At 42.0% G+C, this 16637-nt stretch overlaps 1 protein-coding gene across 6 annotated transcripts in view; it reads left to right on the top strand.

Annotated features, from left to right (window-relative positions):
• The window catches only part of lrch1 (leucine-rich repeats and calponin homology (CH) domain containing 1), a 261434-nt gene that overhangs the window by 70243 nt on the left and 174554 nt on the right, over positions 1-16637 (top strand). For all 6 annotated transcript variants that reach the window (XM_084362581.1, XM_084362582.1, XM_084362579.1 and 3 more), the window contains exons 4-5: positions 3658-3763; positions 5044-5180. In XM_084362581.1, the coding sequence (XP_084218707.1) occupies positions 3658-3763; positions 5044-5180 (243 nt within the window). The remainder of the gene's footprint in view (positions 1-3657; positions 3764-5043; positions 5181-16637) is intronic.

Here is a 16637-nt window from a genome sequence, read left to right as displayed (position 1 = left end):
ACACATTTTCATCAGAAGTGATTGTCATTGTGCTGTATAATTTTTCTGATATTTTTATCAGAAATTCCTCACACAGTGGCAGATGATAGAAGAGATCAGTCAGTTTATAAAAGTGTGTTCACAAACATCCTCTGCTTATCTTGGGAGTTGACAGAGGCCAAACACATCATTAGCATTAGAGTGCATCTCTTTGTTCTTATTCAATGGACATCCCACAGGTCTCCCAGGCCCCCACACTCAATCTGGCGCTGCGGGGCTGTTGAGTCAATGACAGATGTTTGTCTTTACTTCCACAATTCTCCAAAATTCTGAAAAACATTTTTAATGACAGACTGGACAAATTTATTGATAAACACAAATACTTACCGACAGTCAATACGGATCCAAAGCAAACAATTCAAAATCATTGGCATTAATTGAATCAATTGAATCATGCGACAATTCTCTGCATCACCATCTGTGTGAAAGTTTCAGTTGGGGAGAGGGGGGACAGTTTCGCTACGGCTCTGATGCGCATCTGTGTGAATGGATAAGCCGGAGGCGTGGAGCAGGGGTGTGTCAGTCTGATGGTGTTCACAGTCTGATAACTAAACAGATCCTTCACTCACCAAATAAAAGAGAAATGACCCGCAAAGCAATGTTACAGGTCCTACCGACTCTTCGTCACATTTCTGCCTGAAAAAAAACAAAGCGTCTGCCCTCGGCAAGAAACTTTAACTCACCAAGTGTTTGTCTCCTTCCACTATTGTGTTGTTGTAGTTACTGTCTTGAAAAAAGTCACCGCGCAGTCAGACTTCCCAGCAGCATCCCTCCCCGCAAGTGAGAGAGTCAGACAGCGTCCTGTTTACTGATGGTGATTATGTAATTATGTAATTTAGAGAAAAACATAACTTTGTCACTTTCCAGGATGCATGGTGGGTCAGGATCTCAATCACAACACATTACAACAGCATCCATATGATTATAAACAGTCAGCAGGTACATGTTTAGATTAACAGGAGGACACCGGGGGAACACATTGAAAAAACCACACATCATGGTGTGTACCGTCACGCCTCTTTTGGATCCGCATTGCCGGTGTGCTGTATGAATTGACACACTGGTGCGTCTTTACGCCAGAACTGCTTGGTTCAGTGTTGGTTCCTCCACTGAGCCGATAATGCAGAGTCTCTGTGTGAAAAGGACTACTCTCTATACTACAGAAAAAAGCCATAAGTCTAGTTCATAATGTTGGATCTCGGGATCACACTAACTTTTTCACGCAGAAAGAGCTCACCTTTTCTGCGTCTCACAAAGACACAGCGGATGGAACCAAACATTTCTAATTTGGACTCATCAGAGCAAAGTACAAATTTCCACTGGTCTAGTGTCCATTCCTTGTGTTTCTTGGCCCAAGCACTTCTCTTCTTCTTCTTGTTCTTCCTCAGTAGTGACATCTTTGCAGCAATTCGACCATGAAGGCCTGATTCAAGCAGTCTCCCCTTAACAGTTGATGTTGAGATGTGTCTGCTACTTAAACTCTGTGAAGAATTTATGTGGGCTCTAATTTGAGGTGCTGTTAATTTGTGGTTTCTGAGACTGGTAACTCTAATGAACTTATCATCTGTAGCAGAGGTAGCTCTTGGTCTTCCTTTCCTGGGGTGGTACTCATGAGAGCCAGTTTCATCATGTTGTTGTGCTCACATCACACGAGGCACCATAATGGAGTGCTTCATGCAAGAGTTTTGGGTTAAATTTGGCTATCAATAATAATTAATGATTATCAGGGATAATTATTAATTCTGATTACTAATAAGATCCAATTTACATTAGATCACCTTGGGGCACCACCCTTGAAGAAGGGAAAATATAGCCAATTCACCAAATCAGTCTCAGAAAAGGTACTAAACTGTTTGTAACTCTGATTAATAATTAACTTAATAACTACAACCAATATTACCATAACAGCTAGTAATGGTCGAAGGATTTTGGAGCTCTTGACAGAGTAGAGGTTGGCAACATTCACTCTTGTACAATTTTAAATAGACAACATGTGGGTTAAAAAGTCTTTTATTCAACACAAAGATGAAAACACACTAACTAACATGTACTATATACAGGTGTGTGTGTATGTGTATGTGTGTGTGTGAGTGTGTGTCTGGCAGAACAAAGAAACAATGGTGGTCACTGATATCACATGTGGGTGTGATATGCTCCAGGCTCAAGGACTGTGTGTGTGTGTGTGTGTGTGTGTGTGACGTGATGCCAGGTTATAGACGATGGTTAGTTGCATGCAAAGACCCTGAGTCTGTGTGAAGCATCATTCGACTAACGTCGAATTAGCCATCTAGGAAAGCAAACTACCAATAACCTGACCTGAGATCACAATAATACTCAAACAGTGGACACACATAAATTGAACACATATGCATTACATCAACCAGAGTTTAAAGTCATGTGCTTAGCCGTGCTATGCTATGCTATCTAAGCCCAGTTCAACGTTACCAGTCTTTGAAGAAAAGGTGCTGGTGGTTGCAGGAGAACGTTGGGATTCCAATGTTGAATGCTGTTCTTGCTGTGCAAGGACTGATGAAAGTCGGCAGAGGAGGAAACGGTTCGCTCCTTTCCTTTGCAGGGATAGCAGCTCAGTGCTAACTGATCAGGAATACTGGCAGGACCTCGTGTCGCTGCAGTGAGGAGAAGTTCTTTGGGCCTGCTGCAAATGAAGCTTGCAGCTCTCCGCAGCTGTTAGACCCAGAAGAAGAGATCTTGAGGGCAGGCAGCCCCGTGGGGGGCAGATGGAGAGGAGCCCTTGAAGATAAGAAGTTGGAGGAGAAGAGAAGCCTGTGGAGAAGAGAGCTTGTGGAGAAGAGAGAGAACAAAGGAAGGCGCTGGAGTTTTGACTCTCTGATCAGAGGGGGGTCTGTCACCCTGACCAATAGTAGCTCAAAGCTGAATTTTGCACCTAGGTGTGAAGAATGGGGAATTCTGGGACACTGAGTTCAGTTCAGAGTCCATTTTGAAATCCACAATGAATGACTTCATCTGTGGGTCCCAACAATGTGTTTGATGGTTTTCGCGACTGCACTTGAGGATACATTCAAAGTTTTTCTGGATTGACTGTCCTTCATGTCTTAAAGTAATGATGGACTGGATATACATAGATATATGTATAGATATACATATATATACATGTATATGAATGTATGTATGTATATATATGTGTGTGTGTGTGTGTATGTGTATGTATGTATGTATATATGTGTGTGTGTGTAATATGTATGTATGTGTGTGTAATATGTATGTATGTGTGTGTGTGTGTGTGTGTGTGTGTGTGCGTGCATGTATGTGCGTGTGTGTGTGTGTATGTATAACCCTATACATTAAGTCAAGTGAGCAAGGGTTTAGTAAGAGTTCACCAGGTCTCTGTGAAAAGTTCAGAAATTCCGATGCTCCAATGTTCATCATCAGGGTTGATCATGGTAAACTGGAAAAAAAATTTATTTGAACATACATTTTTTAACAAAGAGATTTTTGCCATACTGTTTAAATGTAAATGTCATTTTCACTTGAATCATGTTTGAAATAAAGTTCTGGCTTTGGGCTGTACAAGAATGAAATGCATCCTGAAGGTTTAACATCTGTTTAACATGAGTTGTATTTTTTTGCCTTCTGCAGGACATCAGCTGCAATGAGATCACGGCTCTTCCTCGCTATATCGGCAGACTGAAAGCTTTGCGTGAATTAAATGTACGACGGAATCTTCTCTGCGTCCTGCCAGAAGGTGAGTTTGTGAAGAAAAGTGCATCTTTGTAGGTGTTAAATTGTTAAAATGTCGTTTTTGTCCTTTTAATGTCTTGTAACCTTCATGATGGCTATTTTGCTTCTGTTTACATGATTGTGGCATTTCTGCATTTAACACAGTTTTTTTAACAGAGAGGATTTTTTTGGTTTGATACTATAATAATCTAGCTTGCTTTTGCTGTTTTTTACAGTCTTACCACCCCCAGCTTTATGCGTCTCAGATTGTGGCTGTGACTAATGGCAATTATTTTCATTATTTATTAATCTGCCAGTTATTTGTTGTTTTGTCTATTATATGTCAGTAAAGTCAAACAGACGTGATGTTGAAGTGTGGCAGGCGCGGGTCTGTGGGGCGCTGTGCGCAGAGACCGGTCAAGTGCAGATATAAACTTTACAGCATTTCAAAGACATGTAGCATCCCATTATGCTTGACTTTTTGGGTTGCTGGATAACTCAGAAACAGCCGTAAACCAACACCGTAGCGATCTGTTTTCTCACTGTGTCGAAGGCTCTCCTCCTCTGAGCAGTTTTGTTGCTGTAGTCCGGGAAAAACAGCAGCCTAGATGTTACGGACTGACCCTTGTTGGTTGTGAGGTGTGTAGGTGCTGACGAGAGCACTCCGACTCTGTTGAGAATCAAAATGCAAAATGGCTGCAGTCTATGGGTCTTTCATATCTAGGTCAATTCACACACCTGTGAGTGAAGCACTAAAATGAGGTGCTTTGCGCTTACCTGATTATGTCAGCACAATTTCCAGATGAGTTTAAAAGACTGGCTCATCACACTTGATATGTACTTAGGTCTCAAGAGTCCCTTTGGTGCCAGCAGACACATGAAAACATCCCGCACGGCTTACTTTGCAAAATAACAAATACAAATACAAATACATACAAAATAAAATGAATGTGTGTGTGACACCTCCACTGCTACATCTCAATCCCAAGGGAAACACTGGACAGAAGAAACTCTCTAGCCTAGCAACATTTAGGCTACAAACAGCTCACCTTTAAAAATTGTGATTGTGTATACATAATGTAAAGTGTCTAATCCTCAATTATAATACAAACCCCACATTGTCAGATAATATATTTTAACCGGACGATGTGGTCAATCAGCTCAAATTTTGTATGATGTTGAATGTAATATAAAAATCACAAGAGAAGATACACCGAAAATGTATAACTCACTGATTTCTCTCTCTCTCTCACTCTCTCTCTCTCTCTCTCTCTCTCTCTCTCTCTGTGTGTGTTCTTCCTTCAGACCTTGCTGACCTTCCTCTGGTGAAGTTTGACTTCTCCTGTAACAAGGTGTCGACCATCCCTGTGTGTTACAAGAAGATGAAACAACTCCAGTCCCTCCAGTTAGAAAACAACCCGCTGCAGAGTCCACCTGCACAGGTATACAAAGGCACACAGGGTGCTGTCTATTATGCTCACGTCTTCTCGTTTTCCTCTCATGCATCTCTTCTTCACATCTTAGCTCCTCCCAGTGACGATTTGAGAGAGAGAGATGTAAGGAAGACATACGAGTGAGGCTAGTGAGGAGACCCCTGTGTTTCCTTGCTCTGAGCTCCTCGTCTCCTTGAGGTGCTTCTAAGAGACAGGAAGATCCTCCTGATGGTGGATGGGGAAAGATTTTAGGGTCACAAGAGGAAAGTGTACATGAGGAAGTATAAGTTAGGAAAGTGAAAGGCACCCTTTGACTTTATGCAGCCCTCCCCTTTTTACATTACACGATATAATCCAGGAACTATTCTTTTTATTATGGAACGATACGCTTCAATTGCGAATCGGTTTCGGTACGATACAATACAATCTTTTCTTGCTAGTGCTAGCTTTACCAGCATCCTTGTCATCTGCACAGGTTTCACTATGCTCTCTCACCAGGTGAACACTAAGATTCCTGTTACCACTGCTTAAATCCTGTTCTACAGAGCTTACAAACAGCTTGCTTTTAGTCAAACTTTCCATCCTCATGAAATTCAAATCTTTTCTTTTACCTGGCAGGCAACGCTAGCGTTACTGTGACGCATCTCACAAGAATCTCACGCAGACCTTTGAACTTTTACGAGACTTTGAAGACGCCGTGATGAAATAGCAGCATAGCAGCTTAACACATTCGATTCCTAACTTTAAAATCTGGCCATCGACCGGTTCACAGTACATTTAGATCGATCCAGAGCTCCGCGTATCCGTATAGTCGTATCTTTAACTTTCCGATTCATACCGGTTAATTGTTGCACCCCTATTAACACATCAAGGTTACACTTAAAAAAAATCAGCTGAGCAAAGTTTGGAGGTCGTAGTACTATGAGTTGAGAGATACAGACACTTTACATCATTTTACCAAACTTGTGTCAAAGATGAAAGCAACAAGATACAAGCAGTGACCCGGTGGTGGAGACTTCAGGCCTAAAACCTCAGTACAAACACTAACTGAGACGGAGACTTTTGTTTAATGATCGGTATCAGCAGATACTGCTTCCAGCAGTCTGTGATCAGCCCCAAAATCCTGATTGGAGCAGTTTAAACACACGTTTTGAATGGTTTTGAACTTCTGTTGTGGTATCATGTTGTTACAAACATAATTAAACACAAATACAAACACATTCGGATCAGATACACACTATTAGTTCCATTTTTGAAAATACTGAACCACAGGCTAGGAATCAAATGCAGACAGAGGGTATATCCCATTTTCCATATTTGACATTTCCTCACAAGAGCAGCCTTCACTGGCCGAAAAGCCCCCTCAGTGGGCTTCAGTTATTGGCTGGACGCTGATACACTACATCATCACTAGAGTTTTATACCAGAGTGAAGACAGATAACAGATTACACTCAAGTGTATCACCATCAAGTTTTATATTTTATGGTAGTATATGATACATTACGATACGATAGCATACAACTTTATCATTAGTTTACACGGAAATTAATTTTGCATCCTCAGGCAGCTCCACTCAAGATGTTTACGCACAAATTAGACATACAGTTAGACATATGGTACACATTCATAAAGGCACACCAAATAGTCATGACCATAATTCATTAGAAACATTTTTCTTTTCATGACCTGCTTTACATGTGAGGCTGTTTATTCCTGAGCATTGGGTTTAATATGTTGACATTATTTAAATTTTCACTGGAACAATTAACATAAAAAATACTTTCCAGTGGTTCCTGTGCTTCTAAGCGGGACACTGAGCACATTATAAATAGATAATGAAGCTTGTTATTCATGTGTTGGTGTTTGTTTAACAGAAAACAGGCTAAAGAGAAAAGCATAGGTGCAGTTTGAACCAGGGCTTGACAAAAAATTTAGGAAATGCGATGTGTATAACAGACGTTTCCTTTTTTCAAATTGAAAAAGACCACAACCAACCACAAGGCCTACATAACTTGCGGTCTTTCCATTCACCCACCTGCTTCGCCCACTTGCAGCAGTAGCAGCTAATATAGCAGCGCTCCACTGGATCTAATTTCCTCCGAACGACGCCAAATGACACCAAAGTTATCTGGGTGAGTAAATGATCGTATTTTATGCTAGAAATAAGGTCCAGGTTGTAAAAAACGGTAGTTATCCTTTAAGTGTGTGTGTGTGTGTGTTGTAATGTAGGCTATAGACTGATTGTCTTGGCTTGCATCCACGAAATATTGTAATGTTATAGGCCTACTGCATATTGAGAAAATTTAGATCGGTATTGCGCAACAATCGGGAGATGGGACCCCCCCGATTATTGACGGGTATTTCACACACTGGTTATAATGTAAGGCACTGTACTGAGTACTGAGAATAACTGCAAAATAAATAATATCTTTATTTTAAGCCATCCCTGAATCAAGTCCATCACAATCTAATTTCCAAGTGTAGACCTAAACTATATGCCCTGTAACTTTAATCACGTATGTCTGAACGGATTACATTCAAACTGCAGACATGCGTTTTCTTTTTTCACTGTAGTGATGGATCACACGTATATCCATGGACACCGTGGATTGGGAGGTCCAGGTCATAAAACTAAACATTGTGATTAATATCAGATGGGCTGCTGGTAGGTGAAATAATAAATCTCATTAATTTAAGTAAGAAGTGCGTCTCTCCATTAACAGCTGTGCGCAATGAAACACGCGGTTTAACAGTTTAACTTTATTGATTATTTAATTTTTAGTACTGTATTGTAATTTAAAGAATTATTGATAATGGCATTTTTGGCATAAATTCATCTGACATCTCTACAGCTGTTAAAGCCAACTAACAGCTGATCCAGCTGTAAGCAGCTTCAGCCGGCATCAGAAATGGATGTCGCTTCACATGACGCTGCAGAGGAAAGGGGGTTTCATTTGTCCTCATCACTATTTTATGAATGAAACAAAATGTCTGAGAAACGTAAAAGTGCTGATGACTCATCAGTATCAAAAAAGAGTAAGAGAAAGTAAGGCTTTATCTCAACAGTTACCTTAACTTCAGGTTTATTGAAGGACAGGACAAGTCTCCGCCAGAATGTGTCGTTTAAGGTGGGATGCTAGCTAATGACAGCATGAAGCCAAGCAAAATGAAACGACACCAAGAAACATAACACCGGGAGACTATTGGTGAAGGTCAGGACTTTTTTGAGAGGTAACGCAGTATACACTTTCAAAAAGATCCACAGACATCAGAAAAGCATTTGAAAGAGCAGGCAGTGATTTTCACAGAGCCACGGAGGCGTCATTTGAGTGTTCGCTGTTAATTGCCAAGGCTAAAAAGCCACACAATATTGGTGAGAAGCTAATCAAACCCACCTGTCTGAAAATTGTAGTGAGTCTGTGTGGCCCACAGGTGGACAAAGTGAAAACCATTCCACTCTCTGACAACACTGTCAAAGACAGAATTGATAAAATGGCTGGAGATTGTCAAAATAAACTGCGCGAGATGCCTAGGAATGATCTCATTGCCATTCAGTTGGATGAAATGACAACATTGTCAGACGAGTCTGTGCTCATTGTTTATGTGCAATATATTCACGATGATGATTTGAAACAAGACATTCTTATGGTCTACCAATCTAGCCACAACAACAACAGGCCAAGATATCTTTATGGCTGTGGACTCTTACCTCTCATCCAACAATCTCCCATACGTGCATGCTGCACTGATGGTGCTGCGGCGATGATGGGCTGATGAAGGGATTTAACAGCTGACTTAAGGAAATAGCCCGGGGGTGCGCAATTTTCCACTGCATGCTACATCGCAAAGCATTGGCCAGTAAAAAACCTTTCGGAAGACCTCAGTGACACCCTGGCAACTGTTTTTAAAGTAAAAAACTTCATTAAGGCTCGCCCTACAAGCAAAAGACTGTTTGCCCAGCTGTGTGAGGCTGAAGTGCATCAAACACTGCTGTTACACACAGAGGTACGCTGGTTGTTGCGTGGACAAGTGCTTGTGCGTTTTATGGAACTGCAGGAAAAAACAAAGGAATTCTTGCAAGATCACAAACAAGCTGACTGATGTGTTTTGGATCAAAAAGGCATACCTGAGGACTACTTCTGGGTCACCAACAAGATGGCAGCGTAGGGAACTGGCTCTCAACAAAAGAAATAGAAATTTGCCTGAAGTTGAAATAATACAAGTATTAGTTCATGTTAACTATACAAAGTAGAGGGGCAAGGGTTAATTTATGGGTAAAAGGCCTGCTCTGGACTCTCTCGACAAAGACAACAAGGGGCAGCAAAACGATGATGCTAAGGTTAGCTCCCCCCCGGCTAGCCATGACAATATGAGAAGAGGGGAAGAGCCGGTGAACCTGACCCTGATCCTCAGAGAGATACGCGATAACACAAAGTGCCTCACAGAGGATACATTTGAACACTTCAAAGGGGAAATCATAAAGACTAACTCAAGGTTGGACGCAGCCGAAGCAAGGATTATGGAGAATGAAGAGAGACTGCAAAACGCGAAAGAGGCACTAGCAGAAATGCTAAAGCTACAGGAGCAGCTCCCGTCAAAGTTGGCAGACCAAGAGGGGCGCGCACGGAGGGAAAATGTGAGGATATACGGAGTACCCGAAGGTGCAGAGGACGGGCCCAGAGCATAAAGAGAACCTTGACATACCGGACACGTAGGATCTACAGATATAGAGAGCCCTCCGAGCATTAGCACCGCAGCCCCCTGGCAACAGCCCAGCCCTGGTCGATCCTTGTTTAATTCCTCAGTTTCAGAACAAAAGAAGAAGTGCTTAAACTAGCATGGCAAAAGAAAGGGTTCATGTGGAGAAATTGCAAAATAAACCTTGACCATGATTATGCAGCATTTATCCTGGCCAGGCTAACAAAAACGTGGAGGCACAGAGTGCTCTGAAAGAAAAAGATATAAAGTTTCAGACCCTGTATCTGGCACGGCTGAGAGTCTACTATGAGAACGGGACAAAAACCTACAATACGGTGGAGGAGGCAACGTTGGACCTGGCGGACCGGGGATTGTCGGTAAAAGTTATTGCACAGCCGGTGTCCCTTCTTGAAAAGATCCAGCGGGGGTCATGGCAGCCAGCGAGGGCACAGTGCACGATGCAGACCGGTGGAGTACCGGGATACAAGGAAAAGCTGCAAGTATTCAGACGCAATCAGAGCATGCATACCTAATTTGGTTAAATTCCGTCCAATGGTCTTTTAGGAACGCATGTGTGGCATTTATAGCGCCCCCTATAGGTTGAGCTCAAAATGCTTTGGTAGGCAGATTCCCAGTCCCGTTGTGGACCTGCCCACCAAGTTTTATGATGATAGGTCAAAGGGTGTAAGAGTTATGGCCAATCATTTCTAAGCTCCGCCCATTGCGAACATTAATTGGTCCGTGGCGGCCATGTTTTTTGACCAATCTGGCTCATTTATAATAGAAACTTGTCTTTTCATCCCCCGAGGCTGTATACCAAATTTGGTGTTGATAGGGTCAATTTTGCAAAAGTTTTATTCACTTTACTGTTTTTCACATTATGCAAATTAGCAAAAAATCTAGTTAGGCGGACCTATATGGTCCAATGATATTTTTTGTAGAGCACATCGAGCTGGACTTGTGTGTCAAATTTCAAGTCAATCGGACTTACGGTGTGAGAGTGGTGAATTTCTGAAAAACGCCTTTTAAAACCTTAATTACAGCGCCACCATCTGGCCGACTGCGCTCATATTTTAATAAAAGTTGATGCACATCATTTCCAATCATTGGGCCAAGTTTCAAGTTTCTGGGCCATTCCAGCTCACGGGAATTTGAGCTCAAGCGGCAGAAAACAAATAATAATAATAATAATAATAATAATAATAAACCGGTACAATCTTAGAAGGGTTCTACCCCTTCGGGGTTAGAACCCTAATAATAATAATAATAATAATAATAATAAACCGGTACAATCTTAGAAGGGTTCTACCCCTTCGGGGTTAGAACCCTAAATATAGCCGCAAGCGGCAATCCGCGGGTTCTAACCTCTTTCGTCCCAAACCAGCCACCCTGAAGAGGCTTTTTTTGGTAGAGGACTATCAGGAGGACATGTACGAAAAATTTCAAGTCAATAGCACATATGGCTTGGTGGGGAGAGCCTTTCGAAGCTTACACTCTTATGTTATAGCGCCCCCATTAGGCCGATTGGGATCAAATGTTTTGAGCAGCATTTGGACATCATTTACACTCGACCTACCAAGTTTCATGTCTCTAAGTCTTTCCAGTTCGCCATAAATGATTAAAATGCTAACAATGACGGTTAATGAGGAACAGGCCACGCCCACTTTCACCTATCAACATGGCGGTCAAGATATTAGTTAATAGTCACCCCTAGAGCATGCATACCAAATTTGGTGAAATTCCGTCCAATGGTCTTTGAGATACGCATGTGTGGCATTTATGGCGCCCCCTATAGGTTGAGCTCAAAATGCTTTGGTAGGCAGATTCCCAGTCCCGTTGTGGACCTGCCCACCAAGCTTTGTGATGATAGGTCAAAGGGTGTAAGAGTTATGGCCAATCATTTCTAAGCTCCGCCCATTGCGAACATTAATTGGTCCGTGGCGGCCATGTTTTTTGACCAATCTGGCTCATTTATAATAGAAACTTGTCTTGTCATCCCCCGAGACTGTATACCAAATTTGGTGTTGATAGGGTCAATTTTGCAAAAGTTTTATTCACTTTACTGTTTTTCACATTATGCAAATTAGCAAAAAATCTAGTTAGGCGGACCTTTATGGTTCTTGAGGCTTTTTTGTAGAGCACATTGAGCTGGACATGTGTGTCAAATTTCAAGTCAATCGGACTTACGGTGTGAGGGGCGTGGCCTTCTGAAAAACGCATTTTCAAGCCTTTGTTACAGCGCCACCATCTGGCCGACTGGGCTCATATTTTAATAAAAGTTGATGCACATCATTTCCAATCATTGGGCCAAGTTTCAAGTTTCTGGGCCATTCCAGCTCACGGGAATTTGAGCTCAAGCGGCAGAAAACAAATAATAATAATAATAAATATAGCCGCAAGCGGCAATCTGCGGGTTCTAACCTTTTTCGTCCCAAACCAGCCACCCTGAAGCCACCCTGAAGAGGCTTTATTTGTAGAGTACTATCAGGAGGACATGTACAAGAAATTTCAAGTCAATAGCACTCATAGGTTCGTGGGGAGAGCCTTTTGAAGCTTACACTCTTATGTTATAGCGCCCCCATTAGGCCGATTGGCATCAAATGTTTTAAGCAGCATTTGGACATCATTTACACTAGACCTACCAAGTTTCATGTCTGTAGGTCCTTCTGGCTCACCATAAATGATTAAAAAGCAAACAATGGCGGTTAATGAGGATCAGGCCACGCCCACTTTCACCTATCAACATGGCGGTCAAGATACTAGTTAATCGTCATCCCTAGAGCATGCATACCAAATTTGGTGAAATTCCGTCCAATGGTCTTTGAGATATGCATGTGTGGCATTTATGGCGCCCCCTATAGGTTGAGCTCAAAATGCTTTGGTAGGCAGATTCCCAGTCCCGTTGTGGACCTGCCCACCAAGTTTTGTGATGATAGGTCAAAGGGTGTAAGAGTTATGGCAAATCATTTCTAAGCTCCGCCTATTGCGAACATTAATTGGTCCGTGGCGGCCATGTTTTTTGACCAATCTTGCTCAGTTATAATAGAAGCTTGTCTTGTCATCCCCCGAGGCTGTATACCAAATTTGGTGTTGATAGGGTCAATTTTGCAAAAGTTTTATTCACTTTACTGTTTTTCACATTATGCAAATTAGCAAAATCTCTATTTAGGCGGACCTATATGGTTCTAGAGGCTTTTTTGTAGAGCACATTGAGCTGGACATGTGTGTCAAATTTCATGTCAATCGGACTTACGGTGCGAGGGGCGTGGCCTTCTGAAAAACGCATTTTCAAGCCTTTGTTACAGTGCCACCATCTGGCCGACTGGGCTCATATTTTAATAAAAGTTGATGCACATCATTTCCAATCATTGGGCCAAGTTTCAATTTTCTGGGCCATTCCAGCTCACGGGAATTTGAGCTCAAGCGGCAGAAAACAAATAATAATAATAATAATAATAATAAACCGGTACAATCTTAGAAGGGTTCTACCCCTTCGGGGTTAGAACCCTAATAAACCGGTACAATCTTAGAAGGGTTCTACCCCTTCGGGGTTAGAACCCTAATAATAATAATAATAATAAACCGGTATAATCTTAGAAGGGTTCTACCCCTTCGGGGTTAGAACCCTAAATATAGCCGCAAGCGGCAATCCGCGGGTTCTAACCTTTTTCGTCCCAAACCAGCCACCCTGAAGCCACCCTGAAGAGGCTTTATTTGTAGAGTACTATCAGGAGGACATTTACGAGAAATTTCAAGTCAATAGCACTCATAGGTTCGTGGGGAGAGCCTTTTGAAGCTTACACTCTTATGTCATAGCGCCCCCATTAGGCCGATTCACGTCAAATGTTTTGAGCAGCATTTGGACGTCATTTATATTCGACCTACCAAGTTTCATGTCTCTGAGTCTTTCTAGTTCGCCATAAATGATTATACAGGGGGTCTTTGAGATATGCATGTGTGGCATTTATGGCGCCCCCTATAGGTTGAGCTGAAAATCCTTTGGTAGGCAGATTCCCAGTCCCGTTGTGGACCTGCCCACCAAGTTTTGTGATGATAGGTCAAAGGGTGTAAGAGTTATGGCCAATCATTTGTAAGCTCCGCCCATTGCGAACATTAATTGGTCCGTGGCGGCCATGTTTTTTGACCAATCTGGCTCATTTATAATAGAAACTTGTCTTGTCATCCCCCGAGGCCGTATACCAAATTTGGTGTTGATAGGGTCAATTTTGCAAAAGTTTTATTCACTTTACTGTTTTTCACATTATGCAAATTAGCAAAAAATCTAGTTAGGCGGACATTTATGGTTCTAGAGGCTTTTTTGTAGAGCACATTGAGCTGGACATGTGTGTCAAATTTCAAGTCAATCGGACTTACGGTGTGAGGGGCGTGGCCTTCTGAAAAACGCATTTTCAAGCCTTTATTACAGCGCCACCATCTGGCCGACTGGGCTCATATTTTAATAAAAGTTGATGCACATCATTTCCAATCATTGGGCCAAGTTTCAAGTTTCTGGGCCATTCCAGCTCACGGGAATTTGAGCTCAAGCGGCAGAAAACAAATAATAATAATAATAATAATAATAAACCGGTACAATCTTAGAAGGGTTCTACCCCTTCGGGGTTAGAACCCTAAATATAGCCGCAAGCGGCAATCCGCGGGTTCTAACCTCTTTCGTCCCAAACCAGCCACCCTAAAGAGGCTTTCTTTTGTAGAGGACTATTAGGAAGATGTGTAGGAAAAATTTCAAGTCAATAGCACTTATGGCTTGGTGAGGAGCGCCTTTCGAAGTTTACACTCTATGTTATAGCGCCCCCATTAGGCCGATTGGCGTCAAATGTTTTGAGCAGCATTTGGACGTCATTTATATTTGATGTACCAAGTTTCATGTCTCTAAGTCTTTCCAGTTCGCCATAAATGATTAAAAAGCAAACAATGACGGTTAATGAGGAACAGGCCACGCCCACTTTCACCTATCAACATGGCGGTCAAGATATTAGTTAATAGTCACCCCTAGAGCATGCATACCAAATTTGGTGAAATTCCGTCCAATGGTCTTTGAGATATGCATGTGTGGCATTTATGGCGCCCCCTATAGGTTGAGCTCAAAATGCTTTGGTAGGCAGATTCCCAGTCCCGTTGTGGACCTGCCCACCAAGTTTTGTGATGATAGGTCAAAGGGTGTAAGAGTTATGGCCAATCATTTCTAAGCTCCGCCCATTGCGAACATTAATTGGTCCATGGCGGCCATGTTTACTGACCAATCTGGCTCATTTATAATAGAAACGTGTCTTGTTATCCCCCGAGGCTGTATACCAAATTTGGTGTTGATAGGGTCAATTTTGCAAAAGTTTTATTCACTTTACTGTTTTTCACATTATGCAAATTAGCAAAAAATCTAGTTAGGCGGACCTATATGGTTCTAGAGGCTTTTTTGTAGAGCACATTGAGCTGGACATGTGTGTCAAATTTCAAGTCAATCGGACTTACGGTGCGAGGGGCGTGGCCTTCTGAAAAACGCATTTTCAAGCCTTTATTACAGCGCCACCATCTGGCCGACTGGGCTCATATTTTAATAAAAGTTGATGCACATCATTTCCAATCATTGGGCCAAGTTTCAAGTTTCTGGGCCATTCCAGCTCACGGGAATTTGAGCTCAAGCGGCAGAAAACAAATAATTATAATAATAATAATAATAATAATAATAAACCGGTACAATCTTAGAAGGGTTCTACCCCTTCGGGGTTAGAACCCTAATAATAATAATAAACCGGTACAATCTTAGAAGGGTTCTACCCCTTCGGGGTTAGAACCCTAAATATAGCCGCAAGCGGCAATCTGCGGGTTCTAACCTCTTTCGTCCCAAACCAGTCACCCTGAAGAGGCTTTTTTTTTGTTGAGGACTATCAGGAGGCCATGTACGAAAAATTTCAAGTCAATAGCACTCATGGCTTGGTGGGGAGAGCCTTTCGAAGCTTACACTCTTATGTTATAGCGCCCCCATTAGGCCCATTGGGATCAAATGTTTTGAGCAGCATTTGGATATCATTTACACTCGACCTACCAAGTTTCATGTCTGTAGGTCCTTCTGGCTCACCGTAAATGATTAAAACGCAAACAATGGTGGTTAATGAGGAACAGGCCATGCCCACTTTCACCTATCAACATGGCAGTCAAGATATTAGTTAATAGTCACCCCTAGAGCATTCATACCAAATTTGGTGAAATTCCGTCAAATGGTCTTTGAGATACGCATGTGTGGCATTTATAGCGCCCCCTGTGGGTTGAGCTCAAAATGCTTTGGTAGGCCGATTCCCAGTCCCGTTGTAGACTTGTCCACCAAGATTTGTGATGATAGGGCAAAGGGTGTAGGAGTTATGGCCAATCATTTCTAAGCTCTGCCCATTGCGAACATTCATTGGTCCGTGGTGGCCATGTTTTTTGACCAATCTGGCTCATTTATAATAGAAACTTGTCTTGTCATCCCCCGAGGCTGTATACCAAATTTGGTGTTGATAGGGTCAATCTTCCAAAAGTTTTATTCACTTTACTGTTTTTCACATTATGCAAATTAGCAAAAAATCTAGTTAGGCCGACCTTTATGGTCCAATGATATTTTTTGTAGAGCACATTGAGCTGGACTTGTGTGTCAAATTTCAAGTCAATCAGACTTATGGTGTGAGAATGGTGAATTTCTGAAAAAATTTCGGGGTTAGAACCCTAATAATAAACTGGTACAATCTTAGAGGGGTTCTACCCCTTCGGGGTTA

The sequence above is a fragment of the Pagrus pagrus genome, assembly GCF_965226575.1.
Source record: "Pagrus pagrus genome assembly, chromosome: 9".
NCBI lineage: Eukaryota > Metazoa > Chordata > Actinopteri > Spariformes > Sparidae > Pagrus > Pagrus pagrus.
Note: the sequence above shows the minus strand (reverse complement) of the source record. Positions and strands in the feature narration are given on the sequence as shown.